The sequence below is a fragment of the Oncorhynchus gorbuscha genome, linkage group LG06 (genome assembly GCF_021184085.1).
Source record: "Oncorhynchus gorbuscha isolate QuinsamMale2020 ecotype Even-year linkage group LG06, OgorEven_v1.0, whole genome shotgun sequence".
Classification (NCBI taxonomy): Eukaryota; Metazoa; Chordata; class Actinopteri; order Salmoniformes; family Salmonidae; genus Oncorhynchus; species Oncorhynchus gorbuscha.
In genome coordinates this window covers 87866953-87891578 of record NC_060178.1, presented here as the reverse complement: position 1 = coordinate 87891578, position 24626 = coordinate 87866953, and the positions used below count along the sequence as shown (strand labels likewise).

At 44.1% G+C, this 24626-nt stretch overlaps 2 protein-coding genes across 2 annotated transcripts in view; one reads left to right on the top strand and one right to left on the bottom strand.

The window, feature by feature from the left end:
* The first annotated feature begins 1126 nt into the window (after positions 1 to 1126).
* LOC124038490 (dual specificity phosphatase 29-like) lies at positions 1127 to 3704 on the top strand. Its single transcript, XM_046354438.1, has 4 exons — positions 1127 to 1276; positions 1458 to 1687; positions 2123 to 2346; positions 2557 to 3704. The coding sequence occupies exons 2-4, from the start codon at positions 1500 to 1502 to the stop codon at positions 2811 to 2813; spliced, it is 669 nt and encodes a 222-aa protein (XP_046210394.1). The 5' UTR covers positions 1127 to 1276; positions 1458 to 1499; the 3' UTR covers positions 2814 to 3704.
* The window catches only part of LOC124038489 (histone acetyltransferase KAT6B-like), a 41918-nt gene continuing 20074 nt past the window's right edge, over positions 2783 to 24626 (bottom strand). The window contains 14 exon segments of the mRNA XM_046354437.1: positions 2783 to 8445; positions 8585 to 8864; positions 10980 to 11243; positions 14297 to 14648; positions 15385 to 15616; positions 19263 to 19356; positions 19680 to 19841; positions 20284 to 20425; positions 20594 to 20706; positions 20993 to 21108; positions 23024 to 23912; positions 23915 to 24100; positions 24102 to 24138; positions 24366 to 24495. Coding sequence (XP_046210393.1) covers positions 5117 to 8445; positions 8585 to 8864; positions 10980 to 11243; positions 14297 to 14648; positions 15385 to 15616; positions 19263 to 19356; positions 19680 to 19841; positions 20284 to 20425; positions 20594 to 20706; positions 20993 to 21108; positions 23024 to 23912; positions 23915 to 24100; positions 24102 to 24138; positions 24366 to 24495 — 6326 coding nt within the window. The 3' untranslated portion in view covers positions 2783 to 5116.

The window sequence follows — 24626 nt, the reverse complement described above, 5'->3', positions numbered from 1 at the left end:
GTTAAATTGATGTGCCTGTATACCTTTATAAATAAATCAACGTTACTCTTATTCAGTCACTTCCTTCCTCCAAAATGTTTTCCTAAACTGCTTAAATCTACCACCGAAGCTGGTAAGATGTGACGTCTTAAAGTAAGAGGGTTAATTTACTATACCAGAAATGTGCCAACTGTGGTTCATAAAAGAAATGAAACAAGATGAAAAGAGATGGAGCCATCTTAAGAGATGCTTGCACTCCAGAGCATCACACTGTATAGGAGAGACGCTAGCTGTCATGATAAAATAAACATCACAGGTCTAATGATTTCACTGTCAGAACAAATGATGCCAGAGCATTAAGATGTGAAGGGAAGAAGAGAGGGGCTTGATAGTGTAACACTGAAATTTGACTTGTAAAAAGGCTTCATTCAACTCCTTTCCACACTGCAATCATCATTACTTTTGGACTTCTGTTCTGTGGCTCACATTGAGGAGCCTTTAAAAGATCAGCCAAACTAACATGCATGACGCATATCATCATACAACGGGGAACTCGAGACTTGTACAATTTTACCATCCTTTCCCCATCTTATTACTAGACATATTTCAAAGATTCTTCTTCCTAGAAATACCCATCAAAGTTACATATTTATTTGACTATATGACTTTAAGTATAGGCCTACTCTTTCATATAGAATGACGCACAAAATCCCATGGCCCTCTCTTTAAGACTGGGATATGTTATGTTAACTGACAGAATTCCAAGGAATCATTCTCATGCTTGAACAGGTGCTTGGCATACCCTGTTCACTCGAGTGAATATGGGATATATCGTTTGGCGAAGGCAAAGTTAGGATAACTTTTAAGTTGCCAGCTCTGTTTAGGAGTAGATGTTTGCATCTGAAATGGTATACTATTCGCTATATAGTGCACTACTTTTGACTAGAGCCTGCATTGAGGACTTTCATTAAAAAATATAGCACAATAGGATGCCATTCTGGACGCAATCCATGACTGAGGAGGTTTTCCCCTACATGCAAGTTAGTCAGCCACTAAGGCTAAGGTCAGGGGGCCGTGCTTGCACGTCAGAGCACTAAAAATATCCTCTCATTTTGATGCCTGTCCAGTTATACAATCTGTGCCCCCGACCGACGACTCTCGTCATGCTCCCAGAATTAAACTTCGAGCATTGGGTTCTATTTGTTTCCTCCAACTGTTGACAACAGGAAACACACAAAAGGCTACACTCGCTGACTTTTAGAGAGAGTACAGTAAAGGACTTCAATTAAATCTCTTGGTATGTTGTTATTTGACCAGAATTCTAATTCTAACTGTTGCCAGTGCATGTTAGGTATTTAAATAATGCCTAAAATGCACATTAACAAAAATGTGCTATAGATACCCGTCTTACGACATTGTCTTTGTGGCACATTGGAAGGAAATAGCTCCAAATCAAAACGTTATTTTACATTTTTAAGGGAATGGATCCTGTGTGAAAGCAAGAAGCTATTGTGATAAACATGGCGTCTCACAGCTCCAAGAGGTGTGCGACTGTGAAGAAAAAGTTTGTTCCTAAGACAAAGCCACCTGAACCTGTGGTAGAATACGTTACACCTGGGGGCTATGAGCTGGAGAAGATCCTTAACCGTGACTGCATGGAGTACACTCATATCAACCAGGTCTGGCCCAACGTCTGGATTGGAGATGAGTAAGTTAGGCAGTCGGTGTTCTGTAAGAGATCAAATTAAACATCAAGTAGTCTGTTTGTTCTATAATTCCAACTCATTGTCACTCATTTTCATGTCAAATGTTTGGCTTGACATTTCCCTACGGAGTTGGCAAGAGACCAGAAACCATAGATATAAGACCTACATACAGTATATGGTCTATGGCCAGCCAGGATATTATTTACCTTAAGTGTTATATCTGTTGAGTACATACATAATTATAAGTTTCCTACTGCCTGATGTATCACATGTTTTGAGTACACCCTTTGTCTCCTACCTGCAGTACAGGTCTCTGCATCCTTAGCCAGGAGCCCAATCTATTTGTGCTCTTGCCAATTCCATTTGATCATTGTAAACAGTTGGCATGATAGCACAAACTGATTGGCACTCAGGTTAGTAAATCCTTACATTGACAGAGAGAGTGCCAAAGACAAATACAACCTGAAGAAATTGGGCATGACCCACATCCTGAATGCAGCAGAGGGGACGTGGAATAATGTGGACACGGGAGCGGAGTACTACAGCGACATGGACGTGGTCTACTATGGGGTCGTGGCGGAGGATACTCCAACCTTTGACCTTAGCCAGTACTTCTTTTCTGCAGCCCAGTTCATCGACCAAACACTCAACATACCTGAAAGTTAGTCCTAGTTTGAGTGACATTTTGATAGAACTTAAATGAATAAGCAAATATACGTGCTTATAAATGCTTTATAATGCATGGACACAAATGATTTGAAATGTTAAGGTTATTAATGCTTATTCATTAAAGTAATTATACAGGGGGTACCATTCCATTCTAATAACAAACACCTCCTTCCAGTCATGTTTTTCTATGCATTTCCATTAGATAAGCTGCTGGTGCACTGTGTGATGGGGAGAAGTCGGTCAGCCACCCTGTTCCTGGCCTACCTGATGATCTGTAAGAACATGACGGTGGTGGACGCCGTGGACCACGTGAAGCGACGCAGGCGTATCATCCCCAACTGGGGCTTCCTGAAACAGCTCAGGCAGCTGGACACTTACCTCTTAGAACAGAGGGACGAAGTGACGACTGTCAAGGGAAAAGGAGAAGAAAAGGACAAGGAAAGAGAGGAGGATGAATAGAAGGATCAAATGTGATCGATGCACCCTGAGAAAAGGGAAATGTATTTAATTTAGATCATTTGGTTCCACAAGAAATGTGTACAGTGAAAAAAATAGTCAAACAAGTAGGTTTCCTAGTACTTCAAAAATACTGTACTCCAAATGTACTTCAAATTTAAAAGAGTTAAGTGGATATCCACAGTTCAAACAATAAAGCAATAACAAAGCAACACTTCTGCCACGTGTTTTGGTAAACTGCTAAGGGAAGGGGGCCGAGAAATTTGAACACTCAAATTTATAGACAAGAGCTACAGAGCTGCTATCTAAATTTGATCACTTTGTCGTAAATAATTTTCCTGCACAGCAGGAAATGCAAATTGTAAAGGTATCTAAAGTCAGTAATTTCCACTAACATTTCAGACTTGATTTTCCCTAACCAAAAAATGTATCAACCTCTAGAAAAATGTCCATTAATTAAAATACACATAATTCACATTTCCTGTTGCTGCAGGATTATTTTCCTGTGAGAAGCAGGGTCAGATAAAGATCTTGTATCCATACACGTATACTGACAGACCATCCATGAAATCAGAACCAGTTTTAACCATGTTTTGAAGCGGTGTTAACATTGACTTTTGTTTACAAACATTTGGAGTAAAACATGCTTATATTTTGGGTTGTAATTGGGTACAACTAAGGTCATGAGGCATTTAAGTTATATTATTCAATAATCCATGGCTATACATCACACAGTGAAAACATGTATGCAATCAACTGCAGATTTCCTCTTTAAACTAAATGCTCAAGTTTTATAAATAAGACATTGCCTTGCCTAGTCTGTCGTTGAACATTTTGAACTTCAAATCTCCCAATAAATCTGAAGTTAAGTCAGTTGTCAATGGAGTTAAATCAATGGAGTAAAATTGTGTGCATGGTCAATCCTAACTTATTTTATGCAAAAATGTACACCATTTTTAAGTGACTGACAAAGGAGAAAGGCTTCAATAAAAGACTGCTTGTTTGTGCACATGGGAGACATGGCTCTCACCCTACCAGCCATTCTGTACAGGTAGAACGGCTACAAAAGAGCAATATAGACAAAAACACAAGTTGCTTTTTACATGCAATCCGTTAGCTTAGTTTGGTCTAGTTACATCCCCTAGTCTTATCCACATCCAAACATTTTATAAAGATAGAAAAAAAATCTACAGATGGAATTAAAATGTTACTTTTTAAAGGCTTTATGTAAAATATCGACTTTGGACTAAATGTATATTTCTTTATTATTAATAATAATCATCAATCATTTAGTTGTTTTTTTAAAATTCCGCCACATTTCTCGACATTTGTACACCTCTTTGAAATGTTTTAGAATCAGAGTCAGGGTACAAACACTGAGATATGCTTAGTTATCTTGACAGAAATCAGTCTTCTGTGTTATAAAACAGAAAGCTGCCTCAAGGAAGGACATCTGTTCCAAAAGACTTCAGAATTATACATACATAGCAATGAAACCTCTCAAACATACAGAAGAACAGGACTAAAGAAGTTTACACTTTTTTTTACATTATTAGAATTAACAAAATATAGTTTCATCTTTCTCCCCCACCCTGTGAGAGGGGGAACCTAATAAAGGCCAAAATATATTTAGAATGGCTTGCTATTAAGCACAACACTTGTACAGTACTACTCAATGCACTGTTACTAACGGAGACTGGAGACCGAAGCATGCTTTACAAAATAAGTACAATAATTTAAATATACAAAGGCATGAGTATAGTACAAACTAATCGTCAGCACTGTTAGACAGGTACACTGAACAGGTTCTAGGAATATCCACTTGTTTAAGTCTGTTTGTAGCAGGCACATTAGATGGCTTAGTTTGAGGCTGCTACATAACTACACTCACTCCCGGTGATGAAGTCTCTTCCCAGTCTCCTCCCCCCTCTACCCTAAGGAGTGACCAGGGAGACTAATACTAATTAAATACATTTTTATCTTCATGACGTAAGGCTTAGAACCTAAAAGAACACAAATCTGTTAGGAACAAAAATACTTTGACATAGATAGTAGCTTGTTGTAAAAAGTTTGCTTGTTGATGAAACTTTTTGCATTCTTTCCAAGTGCTGGTTTTTAAGTAACTATAAACAAAATGAAAACAAAGAAACAAACATTATCAACAAACAAAAAAAGGCCAAATTTGTGCATCTAGGACTCGTAGTAATAATAATGCACATTTGTGTGATTTAAACATCCAGTCAGATTGATTCAGTTTGTTTGTCATTAGCTACGGTTTCATTAACCGTTAGGTTAGTAACCATGGGTTACCGTCTGATGAAAGGCCCTTTGAGTGTCTGCTTGGACATAGGTCCGGTGTTGGTCATGTATCCGTGCTGACCAGCTGAAGAGTACATGTTGCTGTGCGGCGGAGCCTGCATGGGTTGCTGGGGGTATGGCTGTGTTCCCATCATGCCCATCTGCATAGAGGCGTACTGGGCCCCGGGTGACTGGTTCATGTAGGCCGCCGTCATCTGGTGGCCCGACATCTGGTTGCTGTGGTAACCACCGTTGGCCGCCATCATAGTTGGCCCCTGGGTTGTGACATGGTAGCCGTTCATGGCGTGGTTGATGGAGGCAGAGGGCATGTTCATGGAGTTGACACTAACAGCATGGTTGTATGGATTGCCAGGGGCCGGCATGATGTTGACCGTGCCCATGTTCATGCCCCTTGGCATGGCTGACAGCGTCCGGGATGAGGGGGCCTGCATGGTGACTGTCTGGGGGGGCCCACGGGTGTGGCTGTACATCTGCTGCTGGTGGTGGGGGTGGGAGGAGAGACCAGAGGCCGCTGACTTGGAGCGCATGGCAATGTGTGTGGGGCCCTTGGGTCCCCCGGGGGCCATCTGAGCCTGTAGAGTCCACTGGGAGGTAGGGATGCCCATGGTGTTGCGCTGCAGCATCATCTGTGGGGAGCTGAGGGGGTGGGAGGAGGTCAGAGGGGGGGTCATGGTGGCCTGCACCTGGACCTGGGGGCCACCGGGGAGAGGAGAGACCCCATGGGGGCGAGGGTGGCTGGGGTGGGGGGACTGGGACAGAGACACCAGGCCAGAGTGCTGCGAGTGTGATGACAGGGAGGTACTGTTTGCATAGGATGTGATAGGGTGGGCGTGGGAGGCAGAGTGGTTAAAAGGCAGAGAGTGAGGGTGGTCTATGAGGGTGTTGGTCAGCTGCTGCAGTTTGGCCAGGCTGAAGGTGGCCGAGGGCTGGGAGTAATGACCGCTGCCATAGCCCTCCTGGTTCATCCTCTCATAGATGCTGCTCAGGTTGGGGTTGCCTGACTCAGGGATGTCAGCTAGCTGAATGGGCGCCGTGAAGTTGGTAGGCATGCCACACTGTGTCATAGCCTGTTGCTGACTGTGGCTGTGTTGATTGTGAAGGCTGTGTTGATTGTGAAGGCTGTGTTGACCGTGTTGATTGTGAAGGCTGTGTTGACCGTGTTGATTGTGTTGATTGTGAAGGCTGTGTTGACTGTGAAGGCTGTGTTGATTGTGATGTACACCATGTGGCTGACTGTGTGCAGGGTGTGTGTGTGGGTTGTGTTGCGTTATCTGGCTGTGTTGATTGTGTGGAGCGCTGTGAGGCTGATTATGTTGCGGATGCTGATTGTGTGGAGTGATAGTGTGCCTAGTATGGCCATGGGGATTGTGTATGACTGTTTGACTGTGACTGTGCTGGCTGTGACTGTGCTGACCATTACTCGGTGGTCGCTCCACCAACACCACACAGCCCTGTGGTGACTTGACGTTGCAGTGCTGCGGGGAGCTCAGGCTATTCTGCTGAATCATGCCACAGCTTCCAGAGTTTACACCCCCCATTTGCTGGCTGACGGCACAGCTGCTCTGCACCAGGCCACTGGGGGGGAGGGGGCCGTAGGAACAGCTGTTCTGGGGGGGGCCCCCAGGTCCGCCCGGACCCCCGGCACCGCCACAGATGCTGCCTCCCAGTGTGGAGTCGTAGGAGCTGGGGTTCTCATAGTTCTCTGTGGTGCTCTCGATGGAGCCCAGGTCGCTGAAGCCGCTGTCCACCACCTGCTGGGATGAGTGGTCCGACACCGACGGCACGTCCATCATGGGGCTGGTCTCCATGTTGTGAAGGGAGGAGGGGACTGAGATGGAGGCTCCGCCGCTGGAGCCGTGGTCAGGGCTGATCTGTGTGTAACCTCCTCCTGCGCCACTTCCTCCACTGCTGCTGCCTCTGCTACTCTCCAGGATGGACAACGCTGGGCTGCTGACAGAGCGCACCGACTGGCTGGGGTGGGAGTGGGCCGAGGACAGGGGGCTGCTGTGGTCCGACTGTGGGCAGCCTTCGTCCAGCGAGGTTAGGGTGTGAGGGGGGCTATGGGGGACCATAGGGTGGGTCTGCAGGCTGTGGCTCGCCTCCTGGTGGAACACCGAGCTGGAGCTGTCCTGCAGTGTCTCTGTGTCGCGCTCTGTCTCCTGGGTGAGGCTCTGCACGGCCTGGGCCGTCTCTCGGTCCTCCTCTCGGTCCTCCTCTCGATCCTCCTCTCGATCCTCCTCTCGATCCTCCTCTCGATCCTCCTCTCGATCCTCCTCTCGATCCTCCTCTCGATCTCTCAGCACAGCAGAAGGACTCAGAGCAGCAAGCATCTCTCTATCCCTTTCTGTCTGCTGGGACTGGTGTCGAGCCTCCTGACTGCTACTCTCCTCTGACTCGGAGTCAACGGGGTGGTCAGAGTCTACTGCTGCTACTGTGGTTGGTGCCTGTTCCTGGATACCATCTCTTCTCTCGTCTCCAGTGTTGGCCGGCCGCTCCTCCTCACACCTATAGGCCATCCCTTCAGACCCCTCCTGACGTCGTTCAGAATCCTTATTGTTGTCATTTGGATGTAAAAACGTCAGGGTGGTGCAGGACTCCGCTTCAGGAGGCTCCTGACAAGGCTCTGGCTCTTGCTTTTGCTCCTCTTTCTCTGGCTCTGCCGTCGACTCCATGCGACTCTCGTCTTCATCGTCCGCGTCCAGGTGAGTGGCCTCTTCGTCTTCATCATCCTCGGCTGATCTTTCAGTGCTGTGGTCCAGCTGTTTGGATGGAGAAGGAGCTTGAGAGTCCCCGTGCTCACTGGCTTGTGGGTCCTCCTCCGGTGGCTCGTCACGGATGGGGGATCTGACGGGAGAACACATAGCGGAGCCAACAGGAGAGAAGACAGGGGAGCTAGCTCTAGAGGCCATAGGGGAGGCTACCGAAGAAGAGGCCATGGGAGAAGCCACAGGAGATACCCCAGGGGAGCTCAGTTTACTAGGACTCTCTTCCTCCATGGGAATGTGGGGCTCTGAGGGCAGGCACTTGTCCATAACTGTGTCACGACTGACCAGGTCTCTGCCGGACTCTGACTCCTCCTCCGTGATGGTCGAGGCCTTGTCCTGGTCCTCCGGCTCCTCCTTGGGCTCCTCGGCCTGGATGTGGGGTTCCTCGGCCTCCAGCGGCGTCTCGGGGGGAGTGTAGAGGTTCAGCTTGAAGCCCAACTTCCTCTCCTTCTTCAGACGCCATTTTGGAGGCCCCCTTTTCACTCCTTTAGGCCAGCCCTTCTTGCGCTTAACCGCTCGAGGCCTGCCCAGTTTCTTTGACAGGACACCGGCTACTAGAAGAAAGAAAAGAACATCAGTGATTTGAGCAAATTGATGTTGTGATGTTAAGATTTAAAGGGATGTATGCTGTCCATTTTAACTTACAACTTAAAATACAGCTTCTTAAAAACATCTGAAGGATTTAGTTACCTTCATTCCAGTGTTCACAATTGTCTCTATCCGTGGTTTTCTCCAGCCGCGGACGACCTCTGCGTCTCTTCACTGGTTTCCTCAGCCCCTCCTCCTCCATCTCGCCCACCCTGCAGGTCCTCTCCAGCAGGGGCATGGGCCTCTCGTCCTCAGAGTTGTCAAACGGTTCGTTCAGAACCTCCGTCGTCTCAGAGATGGTCTCTGTCGTCACACTGCTATTAATCCTTCTTCTCTTGCGACCTCTCTTCTTGAGCATGACAGCTCTCTCAGCTCTCTCTCTCTGGAACACAAATCAAATGTTAAACTTTAGGGCCGTGTTCTCAGACACAGATTAAGCTTAGTCCTGGACTAAACTTACTTTCCATTTCTGAGCACAACTGCTCTCCAAGACAGACAAAACAGATGGGTGGAAAAAAAAGGTTAAAATAAACATAATACTTCCTCTCTAAACTCTTTCTGCAGTTTAATAGCTACAGAGAGAGACACTCAAGGCCCTGGTAAAATGTCTGCAGGGAGGACCGGGCCTCATTGTAAACTTTTGTTCTGAATGTAAAATGCTCAAACCACACAATGTGAGCATCGAACGCTTGAGCAACTCTTTCCCACAGATGAAGGCTGACTGGTTTAGAGAACCACAAATGAGACAGGCAGAGTTAACTCAGACCACATTCTACATACACTCCAGTTTTTCACTGAGTGGGTATTACAAGGATGTCACTTTTTTGTGGTAGTGATTAAACCCAGTAAGGACTATGAAAGCAATCCTGTAACAAATTCACTAATTAACTGCAACAACCATCAGCAGGCAGTCTTATCTAGAGGACATATTCCTGCTGTGTGAAATAGAGTGGGTTCCTAACTTCTAGACCACAATCTGTTGTAATATCATCTTCACCACGAGGGAGCAGTGGCCTATCGACAACACAGATGTGAAAACCATGGAAGGATTTAAATTAGCCATGACCACTGACAATAGAACAAGATTCAGTCTGTCTGCCTTAACCATGACCACTGACATTAGAACAAGATTCAGTCTGTCTGCCTTAACCATGACCACTGACAATAGAACAAGATTCAGTCTGTCTGCCTTAGCCATGACCACTGACAATAGAACAAGGTTCAGTCTGTCTGCCTTAACCATGACCACTGAAAATAGAACAAGGTTCAGTCTGTCTGCCTTAACCATGACCACTGACAATAGAACAAGATTCAGTCTGTTTGCCTTAACCATGACCACTGAAAATAGAACAAGGTTCAGTCTGTCTGCCTTAACCATGACCACTGACAATAGAACAAGATTCAGTCTGTCTGCCTTAGCCATGACCACTGACAATAGAACAAGATTCAGTCTGTCTGCCTTAACCATGACCACTGACAATAGAACAAGATTCAGTCCGTCTGCCTTAGCGTTGACCACTGACAATAGAACAAGATTCAGTCTGTCTGCCTTAACCATGACCACTGACAATAGAACAAGATTCAGTCTGTCTGCCTTAGCCATGACCACTGACAATAGAACAAGATTCAGTCTGTCTGCCTTAACCATGACCACTGACAATAGAACAAGATTCAGTGCGTCTGCCTTAGCGTTGACCACTGACAATAGAACAAGATTCAGTCTGTCTGCCTTAGCCATGAACACTGACAATACATTTACATTTAAGTCATTTAGCAGACGCTACAATATAATAAGATTCAGTCTGTCTGCCTTAGCCATTACCACTGACAATAGAACAAGATTCAGTCTGTCTGCCTTAGCCATTACCACTGACAATAGAACAAGATTCAGTCTGTCTGCCTTAACCATGACCACTGACAATAGAACAAGGTTCAGTCTGTCTGCCTTAACCATGACCACTGACAATAGAACAAGATTCAGTCCGTCTGCCTTAGCGTTGACCACTGACAATAGAACCAGATTCAGTCTGTCTGCCTTAGCCATGACCACTGACAATAGAACAAGGTTCAGTCTGTCTGCCTTAGCCATGACCACTGACAATAGAACAAGGTTCAGTCTGTCTGCCTTAGCCATGACCACTGAACAAGGTTCAGTCTGGCTGCTTGCTACACAACAGCACCAGAAAAATCACAACTGTTTGTTGTACTGTACCGAGGATTATTTAACATAATCTAGAGAACTGAGTGAATCTTTCATTGCAGCCAAGAACATTTAACACACCTTAGTTGGTAGACAACACATCTTCAGATACCAAGTCGCATTATATAATGATGGAAAACAATCTAATTCTGAAACTATTGCATAACATTCAATTGAACTCCCTTCTTTTTCGATCCCTATGTAAACCCTATATCCCTATATAATCCACCAATCACACTGCAGCCACCTCACCCTGCAATGAGGAAATGTGTCAAATAACTAATTTCCAGCTCTCACCTTTCTCTTGACACCAAACATAGCATGGGCTTTCGTTAGGATGGGAGGCGATCCATCAGAATCATCCTCATCTTCGTCATCACTACATTCCTCAGAGGCGTGCAGTCTTTGGTCTCCAGCGGTTGTGGGGCGACGCTCATATGCTCTGAAGGGGTTCTTACTGTAGACCTTAGTGGGAGGACGAGGGTGATGTATGCTAGTCATCAGATAGGACACCGCTCTCTCTTCATTCTCCCAACTAGCCTGCTCCTTCAGTCGCTCAGCCTGTAATTAACACACAGAGAGGTACATCAGTCGCTCAGCCTGGAATTAACAGACAGACAGGCACATCAGTCACTCAGCCTGGAATTTACACACAGAGAGACAGACATTGTTATTGTCTCTGGGAAACACAGGCAGCTAGCTTAACATCACAATGAAAAGGCTAATGAGGAAATAGACACACGATTTGAATTAACATCATGACAAATGCATCACCACAGGTTCTCTTGATAATGTTTGAGTGTCAGAGCAGAGGAAGCATTTGCTGTTAAGCAATTCAATTTGATTGCATGTCATGGAATATTTAGCACTATTCATTATGTAATGATATACTGAACTGATTTGGGGCAATCTTGCACCACATTAAATGCCTAGTGACAGTGAACATGCTAAGCACATTAACGGCCTTGGTTCAAACAACACCTTTAACAGTATGTGGGATGATGAATGATCATGCATCACGTTAGCTGACGTGGAGGCATACAAACGCATGTCTTTACTACTAACGTAGGGGGCTCCAACTAATGCGGGGGTCATGGAGAGCTAATGTACCGAGTGTGTAGGCTTTTCCTCCAGCCCAGCACGAACAAACCTGATTAACCTAATAATGGTCTAGACTCCAGACTGAACACCATGATTAACCTAATAATGGTCTAGACTACAGACTGAACATCATGATTAACCTAATAACGGTCTAGACTCCAGACTGAACACCATGATTAACCTAATAACGGTCTAGACTACAGACTGAACACCATGATTAACCTAATCACGGCCTAGACTAGACTGAACATCATGATTAACCTAATAACGGTCTAGACTCCAGACTGAACACCATGATTAACCTAATAACGGACTAGACTCCAGACTGAACACCATGATTAACCTAATAACGGTCTAGACTCCAGACTGAACACCATGATTAACCTAATAATGGTCTAGACTACAGACTGAACACCATGATTAACCTAATCACGGCCTAGACTAGACTGAACATCATGATTAACCTAATAACGGTCTAGACTCCAGACTGAACACCATGATTAACCTAATAACGGTCTAGACTCCAGACTGAACACCATGATTAACCTAATAACGGTCTAGACTCCAGACTGAACACCATGATTAACCTAATAATGGTCTAGACTACAGACTGAACATCATGATTAACCTAATAACGGTCTAGACTCCAGACTGAACACCATGATTAACCTAATAACGGTCTAGACTCCAGACTGAACACCATGATTAACCTAATAATGGTCTAGACTACAGACTGAACATCATGATTAACCTAATAATGGTCTAGACTACAGACTGAACACCATGATTAACCTAATAATGGTCTAGACTACAGACTGAACACCATGATTAACCTAATAATGGCCTAGACTACAGACTGAACATGATTAACCTAATAATGGTCTAGACTACAGACTGAACACCATGATTAACCTAATAATGGTCTAGACTCCAGACTGAACACCATGATTAACCTAATCACGGCCTAGACTAGACTGAACATCATGATTAGACTACAGACTGAACACCATGATTAACCTAATAACGGTCTAGACTCCAGACTGAACATCATGATTAACCTAATCACAGACTAGACTACAGACTGAACACCATGATTAACCTAATCACGGACTAGACTACAGACTGAACACCATGATTAACCTAATAATGGTCTAGACTACAGACTGAACACCATGATTAACCTAATAATGGTCTAGACTCCAGACTGAACACCATGATTAACCTAATAACGGTCTAGACTCCAGACTGAACACCATGATTAAACTAATAACGGTCTAGACTACAGACTGAACACCATGATTAACCTAATAATGGTCTAGACTACAGACTGAACACCATGATTAGACTACAGACTGAACACCATGATTAGACTACAGACTGAACACCATGATTAGACTACAGACTGAACACCATGATTAGACTACAGACTGAACACCATGATTAGACTACAGACTGAACACCATGATTAGACTACAGACTGAACACCATGATTAACCTAATAATGGTCTAGACTACAGACTGAACACCATGATTAACCTAATCACAGTCTAGACTACAGACTGAACACCATGATTAGACTACAGACTGAACACCATGATTAGACTACAGACTGAACACCATGATTAGACTACAGACTGAACACCATGATTAGACTACAGACTGAACACCATGATTAGACTACAGACTGAACACCATGATTAGACTACAGACTGAACACCATGATTAACCTAATAATGGTCTAGACTACAGACTGAACACCATGATTAACCTAATAATGGTCTAGACTACAGACTGAACACCATGATTAACCTAATAATGGTCTAGACTCCAGACTGAACACCATGATTAACCTAATAATGGTCTAGACTCCAGACTGAACACCATGATTAACCTAATAATGGTCTAGACTACAGACTGAACATCATGATTAACCTAATAATGGTCTAGACTACAGACTGAACACCATGATTAACCTAATCACAGTCTAGACTACAGACTGAACACCATGATTAGACTACAGACTGAACACCATGATTAGACTACAGACTGAACACCATTATTAGACTACAGACTGAACACCATGATTAACCTAATAACGGTCTAGACTACAGACTGAACACCATGATTAACCTAATAATGGTCTAGACTACAGACTGAACACCATGATTAACCTAATCACAGTCTAGACTACAGACTGAACACCATGATTAGACTACAGACTGAACACCATGATTAGACTCCAGACTGAACACCATGATTAGACTCCAGACTGAACACCATGATTAGACTACAGACTGAACACCATGATTAGACTACAGACTGAACACCATGATTAGACTACAGACTGAACACCATGATTAGACTACAGACTGAACACCATGATTAGACTACAGACTGAACACCATGATTCGACTACAGACTGAACACCATGATTAGACTACAGACTGAACTGAGTTGAACAGTGTCAAGTCCAGAGTTGAAAGACACTGTGTGTGCGCGCATGCAAGACTTACATCCATCTCGACCTCTCTTTCCTCCTCAGACAGGACAGCGTTGAGGGCCACTGCGGGGGTCCAGTGCAGTGCGTCAGGGCCCACCTGGTTCAGCCTGGGGCTGGGGGTCCAGTGCAGTGCGTCAGGGTCCACCTGGTTCAGCCTGGGGCTGGGAGTCCAGTGCAGTGTGTCAGGGCCCACCTGGTTCAGCCTGGGGCTGGGGGTCCAGTGCAGTGCGTCAGGGTCCACCTGATTCAGCCTGGGGGTGGGGGTCCAGTGCAGTGCGTCAGGGTCCACCTGATTCAGCCTGGGGCTGGCTCGCAGCTTCTCCATGTGCCTCTGGATCAACCGCTCTCTTCGGATCACCACAAACCTAAAGAAGAGCAATAAGAAACATCAAAATCAGTCAATCAAACCAAGAAACATCATCAACGAGATCAACCAATCTATTCTGATTACCACAAACCTAGAGAACAATAATCAATAATATCAATCTATTCTGATCACCGCAAACCTAGAGATCAATAACCAATAAGATCAATCAATCTATTCTGATTACCACAAACCTGGAGAGAAGCAATCAAAAAATATGACAAAAAGCACAAGCTCTCAACATATTCATGTATGATGTGACATGAAACAAATATAGTGTTTGTAGTTAATAAAACTGAACATCAATCGATATCTTCTGATCACTACGACCCTAGAGAGAAATCACAAATGAATCAAATCAACCCGTTCTGATCATTACAATCTGAAGAGCCAATCATAAACAAATGAACCAAACAATCAAAAAGCCAATTTTAAGTTAGCAATTGTCAGTAAGTACTGTCAAAGTACTTTCACAGTAAACCAATAAGAAAAAGACCAGCTGTTGTAGAGTGAATCCACATGACCCATGGCGTTACATAAGTTAATAAAGCTGAAACGGAGGATTCTCAGGCTGGAATAGCAGCAGGCTGTTCTGTCTGTCTGTTTCCTTAACCTGACTTACTTCTGCCAATATTCTGCTGCATTAATGGCTAACATGTTAAAAATACCCAGTGGCCTGAATAAGTCTGAGTCAGACAGGGTGCGCACACACAGCGAGTGTGTGAGTTAGGACTGACCTGCCGTCCTGCCTGTCAATCATGCAGAGATGCTGGAGAGTAGCGGCGATATCATGCGGACACATCCCAGTGGCCCTGCTTATTCCTTTAACGCTGATGTGTTTATCTGGCTGCTTATAGAGGTACTCCACCATGACACTTTTCCAATATGCCAGGTAGGATAAGCGACCCAGATCTGACAGAGGCTTCTCTGGGGAGCCAGCTTGTCCTTCCTGCCTTGTCAGAAGGTAACCTGAAACAGACACATTCAAACAAAACAACATGGTGTGAGAAGACATAACCTCAAAAAAGACAGTACCCTAAAAAGACCTACAATATTATAACAAATCAACAATGTTGTGAGAAAGCATTAAATCATGTGCGACAATCTAATTAACATAATAAAAGAATCCCATGTGCTGCGTTTCAATCTAGCCCATCTAACTTTGTCAAGGCTTCAACATCTATGGTGAAAGGTGGCCCGAGCTACAGCGGTGTTGGTCAGACCATGACATTCTGAACCTATGTCTTCTCACAAAAACATCTGTAGTTTCCGAACGGTGTGGCCTACAAACTAATATGGAAGTGTGAGACTCTTACGAACAGGAGGGTGTTCTCCATTTAGCTCTACGGCACACAAAACTAAATACATTTGAATTGTGCTGCATGTAAATGCTGCCATCTTTTGAAAAGGTAGGTCATCTTAAAAAACCTATTAAAACAATACAATGCTGTGAGAAAGTAGGCTCGTATGTTACCTAAAAAGATACATGCTGACAAAAATACAATGATTTACTCCAGCTAGCTAGAGACGGTTGTTGCTGCTGCATGTCTTAGACTGCAGTACATATCATAATCTGACGTGACATCCTGTGTTGGGGAGCAGCTCCATTTTCACCTTCAGAGAGTAGAAATGGAGGAGAGGTAATCAGACATCCTCTCCTTCAACCTCTGTCAGATGCTATGATGCTGGCAAGAGCAACAAAGGAGGTGGAGGAGAGGAGGGTGAGTGGAAAAAAAAGAGGAGAGAAAAAGTGACAACAAATGGAGGGGAGAAGCAGCTGGATGTCATTTCTCACAAGAGGTTGCACTTATCAGAGATAATGAAGAGGAAAAAAACTAAGTAAAAAGGTAGCTGTGTCTGTATGTAATTAGTTTTATAGCTGTCCTGTCAAGGGTCATCCATTATAAGCAGCTTGAAATTAATTAATGTCTTTTAATGTGTGCACCCACTACAAGGAACCAAACAAGCACATCTAATCACCAAACACTGAATACATAATATTCCAGTCATTATGACAGTATTCATTACCCAAAGCTGAGACGAGAGGAGAGCCAATAATTGACAACAAATAAATGAGCTGCTAGAACAAAGATGAATAACTAACTAAAACACAGATAATAATAAATGTAACACTACAGTAACAAGTCATGTTATTCTGTGTGTTTTATAAATGTATCAGCTGTGGTTTACCATCTTTAAATCAAAACAAAGAGATTATTCAGAATCCTCAGGAGTAATGACTAGAAAACCGCATTCACGCTGGCAAACGGAGCTAATGCTTTCCCTCTCACAGCAAGCTACCCGAGACAAATTGCTCCTCTAATACAATCCAATAAAAGCAGAAAAATCTTAATCTAAACAACTTCCAGTTTCAAAAACACAGTTTCCGCCCCAAATGGCACCCTTTTCCCTGTGTAGGGTGCCTCATTTTAGATGGGACGTTAAACGGGTGTCCTGACTCTCTGTGGTCACTAAAGATCCCATGGCACTTGTTGTAAGAGTAGGGGGATTAATCCCAGTGTCCTGGGAAAATTCCCAATCTGGCCCTCATGCCATCATGGCCACCTAACCTTCCCATGCTTCCAATTGGCTCACTCATTCACCTCCTCTCCCATGTAACTATTCCACAGACCGTTAATGTAAATGACAATGTGTTCTCATTCAACTAACCTGGTAAAATAAGGGTAAAATAAAAAATATATTTAAAAAATAAGTTCAGACAGAGTCTCCAAGAGAGCGCTATTGGAAAATGTCTGTGGTTTTGTCCTAAATGGCACCCTATTCCCTATATAGTGCACTAATTTTGACCAGGGCCCATAGGGCAATCTCCCCAATCACTGCCCTGGACCATTGGGGTATTCTTTTTTAGACCAGAAAGAGTGCCTCCTACTGGCCCTCCAACACCTCTTCCAGCAGCATCTAGTCTCCCATCCAGGTACCGACCAGGACCAACCGCGCTTAGCTTCAGAGGCCCGCCAACAGTGGGATGCAGGGTGGTATGATGCTGGCAAAGTGAGCAGCAAATCAAATGCTCCATTACAGCTCTACCACCCAAACCCACCAGCTATGACAAACAGTCCAAATTCCGAGTGGAGGGTTATTCCAATAATGGACCCCTAGGCAAACAGGCTGCTAAATGTAATTAGATATCAAATATTAACTTATGCAGACATAACCTAATACGTCTTTATAATTCTATTTATAAATTATTTATAATTTATAATATTGAAAACATTATTACTTACGCATGTAAATTGCGTTGATATACCCATTTCAATTAATTCACAACAATTTTTCTGTGAGTATAAAAAAGTCACCAGAGGCCTGATGGAAATAGCAAATTTGTCAGTAAACTTTCCTAATGTCGACAAAACATATGCTAGACAAGGTGGGATCTTCTTTATTTCAGTAAAATGAATTGCAATATAATAACTATCATATCGAAGTAAACTTGGAGTAATGCAATGAGATGGTATGATCCTCCCACTATGAGTCAGGAAAGCATGCAGTTTATTAGGCTACAGATTAAATGAATTATGAACTTCACAGGGTGGTGAAAGTGCAAGGTGATGAGCTTGATGCTCCTTTCTAATAAATATCGAGGGTCTTATTCTGGTGACATGATCATGGCTGCTGTTTGATAAATTAAAATAAATCTTGCTCTTTTATCCATAATAATCTAATAATCTCATAATATCCCCACTGTATCTGCCAGCTGTAGGCTAGAGTGCACGTGCCAAGACCAGAGTGGAAACATTCGCTATATAACACAACATGTTTTATGACATAGATCATAGAGAGTTGAAAATGCGATGGAAACCTTGTATGTTTTTTAAAAATATATTTAATTTATTATTTGACTCCCTTTTCTCCCCAATTTCGTGGTATCCAATTGGTAGTAGTTACTGTCTTGTCTCATCGCTGCAACTCCCATACGGACTCGGGAGAGGCGAAGGTCGAGAGCCATGCGTCCTCCAAAACACAACACAACCCAACCAAGCCGCACTGCTTCTTGACACAACACACATCCAACCCGGAAGCCAGCCGTACCAACGTGTCAGAGGAAATACCGTACACCTAGCGACCTAGTCAGCGTGCACTGCGCCCGGCCCGCCACAGGAGTCGCTAGTGCGCGATGAGACAAGGATATCCCTGCCGGCCAAACCCTCCCTAACCCGGACAACGCTGGGCCAATTGTGCACCGTCCCATGGGCCTCCCGGTCGCGGCCGGCTGCAACAGAGCCTGGGCTCAAACCCAGAGTCTCTGGTGGCACAGCTAGCACTGCGATGCAGTGCTTTAGACCACTGCGCCACCTGGGGGCCCTGTTATTGGGAATTTAACTGCAAAAAATATTTTTATATGCACTATGTCATCACGCACAGCCTTTTATCCGCAACAGATCAATTTGTTGGGAACATTTCTGTGCATATTGTTTTTATGCGGATATGCGAATATTCCCATGAAAATCTGTCACAAATTGGATGGAAACCTAGCTAGGGGCACAAATGTATGCCTGGGAAAACAGATTATTTTATATTGTAAAGACTCAGGCAAGGATTCTAGAATCAAGCAGGAATTGAGTTTTATGTTCTTAGAACGCATTAAGGGACTTACTGAAATCAATGAGGAACCTTCCAAAGCCTTGCCTTTGGTACTGAGGCATGATCATTATACAGGAGACATTGTATTTCTGCTGGCAAAGCTTTTCCTGAGGGAAGGGGAAAAAGATCAAGTATGTCAGAGCTGCACTGAAGCTGGCAATTTATTGCACCTGCCACTGTCCTTGTCGAAAGCACACACACACACACACACACACACACACACACACACACACACACACACACACACACACACACACACACACACACACACACACACACACACACACACACACACACACACACACACACACACACACACACACACACACACACACTTCAAAATACATTTAGCTTTTAAGATGACTAATATAGTAAAGACACTGACACTGCATTAACCAAACATATTTTTCATTCTATTGAATATCCCTACCTTGGAGAAATAACCCACAAGGTGACAGCCTTTCTCGTCGTTCTTTGTTAGTATGTAAAAAAGGAAAGGCTCCACGTCGTAATATAGGGTCTTGTGATCCAGGAACAGCTTGGCTAACAGGCAGAGGTTTTGGCAGAAGAGCTTGCTAACATTTCCATCAACCTAAACATGGAACAAAACCAGCATGAGAACATTGTTCAAATTTAAACTAACCAGCATGAGAACATTGTTCAAATTTAAACTAACCAGCATGAGAACATTGTTCAAATTTAAACTAACCAGCATGAGAACATTGTTCAAATTTTAACTAACCAGCATGAGAACATTGTTCAAATTTAAACTAACAGTTGATTCTTTCCATCTCTCTCTCGAAACCATTCAGTCACATTTCATACACATACACCAGCATATGATCATAGTCCAAAAGAGCAGCCTATTCCCTTTAAAGTGCACTTACTTTGACCAGGGCATATAGAGCAGTTTACAATAAAGGGAATAGGGTGCCATTGGGCCCTGGTTTAAAAAAGGGAGTGCACTATATAGGGGATAGGGTGCCATTTGGGATGCCCACATAGTTTTACTACTTTGAAAAGTGACCTCTGACCTCGAACACTGAAAGGTCATCCTTCCTGTAAATCTCATTGGCTGGAGGTTGAAACCAGCCACACTTCTTGGCGTGTCGCTGGAGGATGTTCTTGCATCTCATGTACTTCAGACAGAACTCACACAGGTAAAGCTTTTGCAATCTGCCAACGAAAGAGACAACGAGACAAAAGTTAGCCTATAATTTGGATTCAATTTATCAGTTGACACACAGATTTCCCCTCAGGGATTAATAAAGTATTTATCTTATAAAGAAGCCTAGCATTGAAAGGCATTTGTCCGACCTGAGTGTAAGAAATAATAAACTGTACCTTGAGTACTCCGGTGGGTAAGGCGATGAGTGCCAGGTTTGGATTTCATACTTCCCAAACTCAATGACGGCCGGGTATCGTCCAGAGTTAGTGATAGTCATGGTTCCATTTCTCTAAACACGGCAATACAAAATTAAATGCCTCAATGTCTTACCACAAGCACTCATTCAAACATTATCAATGATCTAAGTCTGACATAGGCAGTATCTTCAAACAGAAACTTGGAATGTGGACCCTTCCCTTTGTGACATAAAAACTTATTTTCATGTCTGAAAACATCTGACAAACATAGATTTAGGGTTTGTAATGTTAAGCCATAGGCTACATATAACTTATATTGATTAGGTGATAGGTGTGAGAAGTGTGATTGAGAGAAGTTATTTTGGACAGTTTCCTCACCTGCGACGAGAGCTCTTGGACCTGTGTGAATATATCCATGTCTTCCTCTGTGACATGTTCCCTGGAGACCGCTACGAAGCCAGGTTCCTGCTTCACCCTCAATTCACCTTCACAGCCTGTTACAGTAACCAAACATTACAGCCTGTTGCAGTCACCAAACATGCTGGTACAGTCACAAACATGCTGGTAGAGTAACCAAACAGGCTGTCACAGTAACCAAACAGGCTGTCACAGTAACCAAACAGGCTGTCACAGTAACCAAACAGGCTGTCACAGTAACCAAACAGGCTGTCACAGTAACCAAACAGGCTGTCACAGTAACCAAACAGGCTGTCACAGTAACCAAACAGGCTGTCACAGTAACCAAACAGGCTGTCACAGTAACCAAACAGGCTGTCACAGTAACCAAACAGCCACATCAGAGGAGTACCATCAAACATGGTAGATTATCATCCCAGCTTTATAGAGTAGATAGGGAGCAGTGTTCTGTAGCCTGTGAACATTCAGTATAGTAAATGCATTTGGTTTTAATGTGCTTTTAATGTATGTTTTGTTAGACAGCCTCTGCGAAGTTAGGTCTCTGTGGAGTTGTATAATGAATGTATCATCATCTCTGCACCTGTGAATGAAAATCCTGAATGTAATGACGTGAAACTAAATCACTCTACTAACGTAACCGCTTTCATGTGTCAACCCACCAAGTCTGCGTCCCAAATGGCACTATTCCCTATATGTAAATGTAAATGTAAATAGTGCCCTACTTTGCACCACGGTCCATGTGTCTCTGGTCAAAAGTAAAGCACTATGCAGGGAATACTAGGGTGCCATTTGGGACACAGCCCCAGATAGTTTCCTGTTAATTAAAAAGTCAATGCAGTGACAGCAGCAGTGTGGAGACTACAATACAACAGCAATGATGTTGAAAAGCTAACCAGGCATCTTTAGCATACATGAAACACTTGAAATTATGTATTATACACTAAGAAGTGGAAATTTTACATTAAAAAATGAATTATTGAGATTAGTTTGAGACTTGAGTATACATTTTAAATGTGTACATGGATATTTTGGCTTATCAATTTCAAAACTATTCTATTCACAGTATTATTTTAAAAAAACCTTCAAATCAAATCCAGATCCTTTCGAAAAATCTTAGCCATTCAGGGCCGGTTTCCCAGACACAGATTAAGCCCAGTCCTAGACTAAGAAGCATGCTCAATGGACAATCTGAATTGAACATGCTTCTTCTAGTCGAGGAGTAGGATAAATCTATGTCCGGGAATCTGGCCCTATGACACCGAAGCAGATGGGGGAGGGTGTAGATCAATAGACGTAATCATCATGTCAACTTCGAGTCATAAATGGTGTATGTGTGTGTCAGCCTAACGACTGTGGGAAGTTAGGGTTGAATGCTGACAGTGGTGGTAGTGCTGGGAGAGGGTGGAATGGAAGGCAGAAGAGCAAGTCTTTATAATCCAACAACATAACAGTACAGTCACAACTAGGCGAAAATCACAATTGGCGAAGCCAGTGCACTAATGCATAGGGTCAAAGACAGGGGGGACAGATAAAGGAGAGAGCAGTATGAAGAAGGGGTTAGTGGTTGGGACAGAACAAAGAGAGAAGAGTTTGAAGAAAGGGTTAGTGGTTGGGCCATGCACTACTTTGGCAAAGAAGCCGACGGCAGAGAGATGGAACTGAAGCCGCGTAGCTAGATTCATTACGCAGCCAAAGTGAAAACGCAATAACGAAATTAAACGAGTTGGGAAAAAAAACAGAAATGAATTAATTAAAGTAGGTGGTGTAAAAGATTAGTAGTAGAAACTGTTAAAATGTTATTGAATTAAAGCAGGGCGAAGCCAAAATGAGTTTGTCCACTCTTGTAAAAAGAAAACATTTGTTAGCTCATACGGTAAGGCATTGGTAAGGTATGGTAAGGCATTTTGTCACAAGCCTTGGGTTAAAAAAATATTTAAACTAGCGGAAGTAGACGCAGGTATTTTCGGTCGGAGCATTCACGCCTTTGCTTACCATGGTCTTGCTCTGCCTTAATTCTTCCTTCGTCTGTCATGTCTCCCTTTCCTGGTGTTTCCTGGGGTCCCTTCTGAGGGGTCACTCTACATCTTAGCCTGCCTAGCGTCCTGTGCTTTTTTAAAAAGGGGCTACGTCTGAAGTGACTGACCACCTTAAAGGGGCGCCCCCTGGGCCGGCCGGGCCTGGGATGGGAGGAGGAGTGGGACGACAACAACAACCTATTATTTGTCATCTCTTTCTTTCCGAGGCGCTGTTGGGGAGGATGGGGAATGAGAGAATATGTTTTGGACGCGGTGGCACAGGACCCTAAGTCCTGCTTACGGTGTCTGCGCTTAGGTGGTGCGTAGCAAGGCAGTCCCTTTTTCCGAGATTGTCCCTGAGTGGCATAGATATGGGAGAGTCCGTCAAAGAGTCCCTTAAGTTGGTTGTGATTAGAGAGACTGGTGATGGAGGGGACGCTAGACTGGCTGGAAGAACTCTGGGGGGAGTTAACGGAGGTGGAGCTGGAGGAGACCAGGGAGGTGGTGGGGCTATGTCCAAGTGACGTGGGTGGGGGGAGGAGAGGGAGTGTACAGGGAGAAATGGTGGTGGTGGTTAGCTTTTGACTTGGAGTTGTATCAGACTTTGCAGCTAAGCCAACGACTGACTGAGACGGACTGAGTTTCCATAGTTTCGGCGGAGTGCCCGGCTTTTTCCTAGCAGGACAACAAGACTGTGACCCTTTCAGGGCAGAGGGGTCTAAGATTTCGCAGGCTCGCGACGACCTGCGGCCGACAGGCGAGGGGGTAAAGAATTTGGAAAGCCCATCGATAAGCCCTTTGGTTTTCTTGTTAACAGTGAGTGTAACTGCTGGGGTGGAGGAGGACGAGGTGGGCGTGAGGGGGGGGGGGTGGTGGAGGGGGTGGAAGAGGTGGTGAATTGGGTGGTGAAGGTGACAGCGTCACCGGCCCAACAGGGGTTTGATGTAGCAACAGCCAATAAGTCTGTGGCGTCCTTCACAGATGCTGCATGACCAGATGAAGGTGTGGAACAGACGGTAAGCTTTTGACCCCTACCAGGTGACCCCCTTCCTCCCCCGGGCTAGCATGGAGCCGTCACCACTGCTTACAGACCTAGAACAGAAACAGCGTAGGGGTTAGGCAAGGACACAAACTATGGTATGAATCAAAAGCTACGTTTATGAAAACAACTTAGTCATAACTCAATTTATAACAAATATTGCGATAAAAAGCAGAAGGATTTCCTTGAGGTAATAATGTGGTTTATGGACCCTCTGCACAACCTTCTATTGGTACACTAAAGTAAAGGCAATGTCTACAGATCATGGTGACAAACTTACATTCTATGTTTGAGCTTATTTCTGGGCCTCCCGATTGGCTTTGCATATCGACGTTTGATCTCATCGGCTTTCTTATGCAGCAGTTTCTTTCCATTTTCCTTGGGCCTGCAGACCTGGCAGACCCAGGTACCTAGAGAGAGGAGAGCATCAGTTAGGTGGCTTCATCAACTCACACCACACATTCACTGGAAACATTTCCTTTTAATGCAGATGGCGAGGGAGTGGGACACACTCCTACTCACTCCTTACAATGAACAACAA